General features: G+C 44.0%; 1 protein-coding gene across 1 annotated transcript; it reads right to left on the bottom strand.

Annotated features, from left to right (window-relative positions):
• Positions 1–3,737: 3,737 nt before the first annotated feature.
• On the bottom strand, positions 3,738–5,417 carry LOC107570757 (uncharacterized). Its single transcript, XM_016257011.1, has 2 exons — positions 4,252–5,417; positions 3,738–3,961 (listed from the first exon to the last, which is right to left on the bottom strand). Exons 1-2 carry the CDS (start codon positions 5,129–5,131, stop codon positions 3,738–3,740), a joined length of 1,104 nt encoding a protein of 367 aa, XP_016112497.1. The 5' UTR covers positions 5,132–5,417.
• Positions 5,418–8,367: the final 2,950 nt, after the last annotated feature.

Below are 8,367 nucleotides of genomic sequence, written 5' to 3' on the forward strand. Positions count from 1 at the left end.
CCCTGAATTTGCTTTCTGTTTTGAAAAAAAGTGTGTTGATTCATAGAAGAAATAAGGCGATTCACTGGTTTCAACAATCTGCCAAACTTTGACCTGCGACCCGGTAACTCAGTACCATCTACTGTACCATCAACTGTACCATCAGGGTCAGAATTACAGACATTACTTTCTTCAGGACTTCCCTGACAGACCGAGTGATCTGGAGAAATATTTCCAGAGACCACACTTTGTGATGGAACATCAACAACTGCAGCGGAGTCGTGAGCATTACCTGACTCAACCGTCTGCGAATCATTGTCAGCCACTACTGGGCCTTCACCATCAGGTACAGAGTCATCAGAGGATACAGAACAGTTATCAGAACCGTCACAATTCACAGAAAATACACTCTCGTCATCATTTTTTTCCACAATGTCACTCAAAGGGAGGAAATTTACACACAAAAGAAGGTTTCTGTGTACCACCTTTAACTGACCAGAGACCCAAATGAAGTGCCTTTTACATTTCATCTTAGCAATTCCTACACACACATATTAACATCAAACACTGAATTTAATACTTCAGACTAAGAACTGAAATAAACCATTTACCCAGAGTTTGCTTTCTGTTTTGAAATAAAGTGTGTTGATTCATAGAAGAAATAAGGCGATTCACTGGTTTCAACAATCTGCCAAACTTTGACCTGCGACCCGGTAACTCAGTACCATCTACTGTACCATCAACTGTACCATCAGGGTCAGAATTACAGACATTACTTTCTTCAGGACTTCCCTGACAGACCGAGTGATCTGGAGAAATATTTCCAGAGACCACACTTTGTGATGGAACATCAACAACTGCAGCGGAGTCGTGAGCATTACCTGACTCAACTGTCTGCAGATCATTGTCAGCCACTACTGGGCCTTCACCATCAGGTGCAGAGTCATCAGAACTTGGGAAGGGAGTCGTTCGAATCATTCCATAGTACGCTCTTGAAAACAACATCAACTGGTAGTCTCGGGGTGCGACCGAACATTAGATAGAAGGGAGGGTACTCCGTAGTCTCGTGCACTGTGCAGTTGTACACAAATGTTAATGTATGGAGCATCCGAGGCCAATCTTGCTTTGGTCGTGGTTCAAGGGCTCTGACCATGTTTCCCAATGTTCGATTAAATCTTTCTGTGATTCCGTTGCCCATAGGATGATATGGTGTCGTTTGTGACTTCTTAACACCAGAAGAATCAAGCAAATGCCTAATGAGCTCACTACAAAAATGGGCCCCCTAATCAGAATGAATGCGGTCCGGGAAACCATAGTAGCAAAAGTAGTTATCCCAGAGCTTCCTTGCTACTGACTTAGCTGACTGGTCGGGGCAGCGAAAGGCATGGGCCAGCTTGGTAAAATGGTCAGTGACCACTAAAACATCAACTGACCTATTCTGTGAATCTTCCGCAGTCCAGAAATCAATGCAGACTAATTCAAGTGGAGCAGAAGTCTTGACACTCTCCAATAGAGCTCGGCCCTCCGGCTCTGGTGTTTTTGCAAGCACACAACGACTACACACTTTCACATAGTCACGAACATCACGTTCCATCTCTGTCCAGTAGAAACGTTGACGAGACAGTTGGAGAGTGCGATATTGGCCTTGGTGTCCGGCCTCATCGTGACATCCTTTCAGCACGTCAGCTTTCAAGGAAGATGGTACCACGTACTGAAATCTTTTGTGACGTGACAAGGGGTCTCTCGAAACATGATACAAGACACAATCATTCAATAATAGCTTCTCCCACTGCTTCATAAGCTTCCTTACAGCGCTGGGGTCCCCCATGTGCTCACGCATCGAAGGCCTGCGCTTTCGGTCAACATAGAACATCACCCTTTGCAAATGTTCATCCTCAAGCTGTTTGTCTCTCAGTTCTTGACGAGAGTACGAAGGAAGGGCATCAAACCCAACATCTGCGATCTGTTGGACAAATCCAGCTAAAGGAATGGCCCATGTCTGTGTTCCGTCGTCCCAAGAAAGGCGATTAGAAAAGACAGCAGCCACTTCCGCACTTGAAAAGCTACCAGGCCGTGTCTGATTTGACTGCTAACTGCTCACAAGCACTCGCAGGGGCCTCTATACTGTCAAGCACTCGCTGACTGGCATTTGACAACCGGAAAACATCCTGGACAGCAGCACAGGTATGGTTACTTGACTCTGCCAGCAGCTTCTCATAAGGTTCCCTTACTATGCGGTGACTGACACGACCGTTGACAAAAGGCTGCCTGCTCAAAGCATCAGCAATTGAGTTCTTAGGCCCTGGAACATATTTGATGTCAAACTCAAAGGCAGCGAGTTTGGCCACCCATCTTTGTTCACAGGCGTCAAGCCTAGGTTTGGTCAAGATATGCGTCAAAGGGATTATTATCTGTCCAAGCTGTGAACCGATGTCCTTTTAGCCAGTGGGTAAATTTATCACATACGGCCCACTTGAGGGTGAGAAACTCAAGTCGATGTGCTGGATATCTGGCTTGTGCTCTGGATAGTGACTTACTCGCGAATGCAATGGGTCGAGCCCTGCTTTCCCCAGGACTCAGTAGCGAAAGCACGGCGCCCAATCCCTCAGATGAAGCGTCAGTGGCAAGAATAAAGGGTCTGGAAAAGTCAGGATGCGCAAGAATAACATTGGACAAGAGAGTTTCCTTTAATGCTGACAAAGCCGACTCACAAGCTGGAGACCAGTCGTCAGGAGTGAGTTTTTTTGATGTAGGAACCCCTTTGCGTCCAACACCTCTAGCTTTCCTAACTCCGCTTGTCAGAGCAAAAAGCGGTCGAGCAAGAGACGAACAATTCTCAATAAAGCGTTGATACCACATTACGAGGCCAAGAAAGGACTGGATTTTCTTAACTGATGGGGTGACACCATCTGGGCACATCAAATCCGCAGAAGTAATTTTAGTAATTGCTTCAACTTTTCCGGGGTCCGTAGACACACCTCTCTCTGTAATCGAGTGACCGAGGAATTTTACAGAGCGTCTTAAAAAGTGGCATTTCTTCGGCGATAATTTCAAATTGTGCTTTTTCAACATACCGAAAATTTTTTGATGCAGGAACCCCTTTGCGTCCAACACCTCTAGCTTTCCTAACTCCGCTTGTCAGAGCAAAAAGCGGTCGAGCAAAAGACAAACAATTCTCAATGAAGCGTTGATACCACATAACGAGGCCAAGAAAAGACTGGATTTTCTTAACTGATGGGGTGACACCATCTGGGCACATCAAATCCACAGAAGTAATTTTAGTAATTGCTTCAACTTTTCCGGGGTCCGTAGACACACCTCTCTCTGTAATCGAGTGACCGAGGAATTTTACAGAGCGTCTTAAAAAGTGGCATTTCTTCGGCGATAATTTCAAATTGTGCTTTTTCAACATACCGAAAACCATCTCCAGCCTCTGCAATGCAACTTCTTCGTTAGGTGCAAAAACCATTAAATCATCCAGGTAGCACAACAGTGACAAAAAATTCTGTTCACCAAAGATCTTAGTCATCATTCGCATAAAGCTCGCTGGTGAGTTACAGAGGCCTTGAGGAAGCCTATTGTATTCGTGCAACCCCACCGGTGTTGTGAACGCTGTATACTTTCTGTCGTCCTCATGTACTGGGACATTATAAAATCCTGAGGTAAAATCCATAGTACTAAAGAATGAATTGCCACCTAGGGCTGCTAGACAGTCTTCCTGATGGGGCAGGGGGTGTGCATCCTTCACTGTCCGCGCATTAAGCCAGAAGATTGCCATCTTTTTTCCAAGACAGAACCAAAGGTGACGCGAATTCAGTGACTGACTTGCTAATTATTCCCCTCTCCTCCATCTCGTTCAAAGCAACACGTAATTCCTGGTATTGTGAAGGAGGGACTCGTCTGTATGGTAAGCGAAACGGCCTTTCGTCGAACAGACGAATCCTGTGTACAAAGTCCTTGACTTCACCGCAATCAAGAGAATGTCTGGAGGGCTGCTAGACAGTCTTCCTGATGGGGCAGGGGGTGTGCATCCTTCACTGAAATCTGTACATATGCGAAGATTGCCATCTTTTTTCCAGCACAGAACCAAAGGTGACGCGAATTCAGTGACTGACTTGCTAATTATTCCCCTCTCCTCCATCTCGTTCAAAGCAACACGTAATTCCTGGTATTGTGAAGGAGGGACTCGTCTGTATGGTAAGCGAAACGGCCTTTCGTCGAACAGACAAATCCTGTGTACAAAGTCCTTGACTTCACCGCAATCAAGAGAATGTCTGGAAAAGATAGACTCATACTCGAGCACTAAGTCACACAATTTTGCCTTCCAGAATTCAGAAACTTCGCACTTTTCCAAATCAACAGTCACTAATCCACACTTACAGAGTCTGTCGGTCAGTTTATTAGACTTATCTGACTCAGCTGCTGACTGCTGACTGCTCGATCGAAGTGGAAGCTCAGGCCTTGTTTCGCACACATCCTCCAACGCAATACAGGGATAAACATCGGCCACTTTGGCGTTTCTCTTCAGTGTTACTGGTTTATCGCTAGGGTTGATGTTAAGTGGAATCCAGCCATCGCCCCAAAGCGGAGTGACAACACGACACACTAAAACATTCCTGGAGGCAGAACGAAGTCTAGATGGCTCCACCATAACTGTACTGCCCGGTTGGCTACAGGACTTAAGAGGGAGTTTACCCCAGACAAGATGCTCTTGGCCAGGCGAAAGTGTAACAGTGTGTTGAAGTTTAACTGTACCAACAACATCTGGAATAGTTCCACCCCTCCATCGACATACTCCAGCCATCATAGACAAGAACTCGTCACTCTCTGGATTATGTCCACTGGGTGTAGAGATCAGTTCCCAATATCTGTCAGAATCTTTTAATCTGTGAACAAGATGTTTGATGACGTTTGTCCCCAGAATGAGATCATCTCCTTGGCCTGGAACAACAAGACAAGGGACAATAACGTCACAGCCGTAAATGTCCAGCTTAAGCGCAAGCATGCACTTTGGGAATGTTCGTTTGCCGCCACATCCAATTAAGACGACGTCTGTATCTTCTTCCTTAACAGTATCCAAAGCACCATGTTCCCTTAGTTTACTGACAACTGAATCATTTAACGTACAGGCCATAGAGCCGGTGTCCAACATTGCACTGACAGTGAATGAATCATTAATACGGACAGGTGTGTAAAAAAGTGTATCTGAGCATTCAACGCGTTGTGTATTTTGAAAGACGACTTTCTGGAAGTCAGGACATATGTTCTTAAAGGAGCTGAACAAAGCTTCCAAATCTGTATCCACTTTGAGGGATTTTTCAACATCACCCACACACCCCCTCTCAGAATGCGGGCGAGTCAGTTTCCCTGACTGTTGGGTGACATTATTGCAGAAGTCGAATTTGGGAATTTCGCTGTGCAGTCACGTTTGGAGTGACCAGCACTCAAATCTTACAGTTGCTTGGTCCAACTGTGTTCCTTCTACGCACTCTCCCAGAAGACACATACTCAGGTTTACGCTCCTCCTTTGCCTTTAAAACTTCAATTAGCTGAGCCAGAATGTCAGCCATCCGATTCAGACTGGAGTGATCATTTGCATCCAGTTTAGGCTCACCAGGCCCGTTGGTCCCCTGCTTGAGACACATTAATGTAGACTCAGAAACAACGTAAGAATTTCCACAGCTCTGTATGGTCGTGTGTGCATTTTGGCTGACTGGGTAGGCGTTGGTGCTTGATCTTAGCTTAAGCTCACGTTGGAAACTATCTAAAAGCTCCTGGACATCTTTTGCAGTCCAGCATTCTAACGGCCGTACTTTAAAAGTGCGTGCTAGATCAGGGTCTGGGCAATTTCTCACAAACATCATTGCAACTTCAGAATTTAAATTGTCCATTCTTCTGCCCTGCCCTCTGAGACACTCGTCAGCTATATCTGCTGCTTTATTAAGGCGAAGCCAGTAGTCAACAGGATTTTCGCCGTGTTTGGGCAATGTGCTGTAAAAGTCTGCGAGTGGCATGCTGGAGCAGGACACTTCACTGAAGTGTTGCTTAAGTATGCTGTATATAATCTCAGGGTGATTTGTGCAGTCAAGCGCAGGGTTGCTGCGTAGGGCTACTTTCACAATGTCTTTAGCCCTGCCCATTAGATGACTAATAATCTCATCAGCCTGTTCGGTAATTTTGACATTTCTCTTCTGCAGGTAAACTTGCATCATCTCAACCCATTCTTGAATGTCATGTCTACCTAAACCATCCCCCCTAAACACTGATGGGACTTTTTCATCTGATTTCAGAACGACATTCAACTGTGACAAATCAAGATTAGCACACTGAGAGCCTGTGGTGTTACTACCATTATTGGTTCTGGCAAATTCACCCCCTGACAAAAGTTTGGCTGTGACTGAGTCACCAATTTGTCGGCCCAATTCTTTAACTAAAGCACCTAATTCACTGACGCCTTGATCACTAGAACTTTCCACATTACATGGCTTCGGAGTAGAAGTAAGAGGGAGAGTCTTATGTACATCATGAGCCATATAATTTCTCCCATTACCAGCATGAATGTCAGTCTTACAGTCAAATTCACCCAACCCTGGCTTGTTATCAGAAAACTGCATCAGATATTTCCCCCGTCCAATCCCAAGAAAATAATTATCTGCACCACCCTCAGCCATTTTTTCAAATGTAAAATACTCAGAATGTTCTAAGCTAAACTCAAAAGTCAGATTAATCAATCAGTCTTCTATTCACTTATCTGTAGTCCAACATTTTTCTCTTTCGAAAGTCCCCCTAAAAAAGTGTCTTTAACTGGAGAATCTGGCAACCGCAGTCCACTCGACCGAATGAAGCACGCGATGTCCACGCCTCTCTTCGCTGTAGGCCTTGTCGTCCCCCCGGAGATTGGCTTTGCGTTGATCACAAACGGGAATCACGGCACCATTGTAACCCCGCTTTCTGGTTCTTTCTTTTAACCCATCCGGAAAGGACAACACCGAGACGTAGGCTCAGCTCACTCATCACGTTTACTGGAATATATGAAATGACACCAAACAGACATGAAATACAGCTCATCCGGTCTCATAACATTCTCCTCAACAGCTTTCATGCGACTGATTTACCAGTTCAACAAACAATAAATCAGTCTTTCCATAATTAAAAGCTCAATTTCTTTTTCTGTTGTTTTTCTGAACATAGAAAATATAACATCATAAAAACATTAGTACATTATACCTGGAATATATGAAATGACACCAAACAGACATGAAATACAGCTCATCCGGTCTCATAACTGTCAAAAATAAATATACATGTGAAAATAAGCAATGAGAAAATACAGAGACAGAAACGCAAGTAGTCCGACGTTTTTCTCTTTCGAAAGTCCCCCGAAAAAAAAAGTGTCTTTAACTGGAGAATCTGGCAACCGCAGTCCACTCGACTGAATGAAGCATGCGACGTCCACGCTGCTCCCCACTGTAGGCCTTGTCGTCCCCCCGGAGATCGGCTTTGCGTTGATCACAAACGGGAATCACGGCACCATTGTAACCCCACTTTTCTGGTTCTTTCTTTTAACCCATCCGGAAAGGACAACACCGAGACGTAGGCTCAGCTCACTCATCACGTTTACTGGAATATATGAAATGACACCAAACAGACATGAAATACAGCTCATCCGGTCTCATAACATTCTCCTCAACAGCTTTCATGCGACTGATTTACCAGTTCAACAAACAATAAATCAGTCTTTCCATAATTAAAAGCTCAATTTCTTTTTCTGTTGTTTTTCTGAACATAGAAAATATAACATCATAAAAACATTAGTACATTATACCTGGAATATATGAAATGACACCAAACAGACATGAAATACAGCTCAACCGGTCTCATAACTGTCAAAAATAAATATACATGTGAAAATAAGCAATGAAAATACAGAGACAGAAACACAACGAATACCATGTGCTCCTAATGCACTCAACAGTGCGTTCGGAATAAAACATCAATTATTCGTCAACTCTAGATCTCTTATGACTCAAATATGAAATAAAATACTTTTAAAATAACAATTTTGACCTCAAAGAGAAATAAAATCATCTCTGACAACATTTTATTTCTGTTCGACCGGAGAGAGATTTTACACCTACCATTCTCCTCAACAGCTTTCATGCGACTGAGGAGAAAATGGCCGACTCCACTGATAGGTTACCTTAGTCACCTGTAGGTGTCCCCATATCCCTTTCTTTTAGATGCACTTAATACATTCTATTCAATTAATATCTTAGAATTATTTTGCAATATGAACAATCATTTTAGCACAATTCATTACAAGTTTCTTTTCCCCGTTACACCTACCCCAACTCTCCCCCTAAACCTACCCCTCACAGGAAACGTTGT

This window comes from Sinocyclocheilus grahami, unplaced genomic scaffold (assembly GCF_001515645.1).
Source record: "Sinocyclocheilus grahami isolate Dianchi unplaced genomic scaffold, SAMN03320097.WGS_v1.1 scaffold1501.1, whole genome shotgun sequence".
Classification (NCBI taxonomy): domain Eukaryota; kingdom Metazoa; phylum Chordata; class Actinopteri; order Cypriniformes; family Cyprinidae; genus Sinocyclocheilus; species Sinocyclocheilus grahami.

Coding starts and splice junctions, on each gene's coding strand:
- LOC107570757 (XM_016257011.1), bottom strand. CDS start 5,131: ATGTTGGACACCGGCTCTATGGCCTGTACGTTAAATGATTCAGTTGTC. Junction 3,962..4,251: donor TGAGTCTATCTTTTCCAGAC/ATTCTCTTGATT, acceptor AGCCCTCCAGAC/ATTCTCTTGATTGCGGTGAA.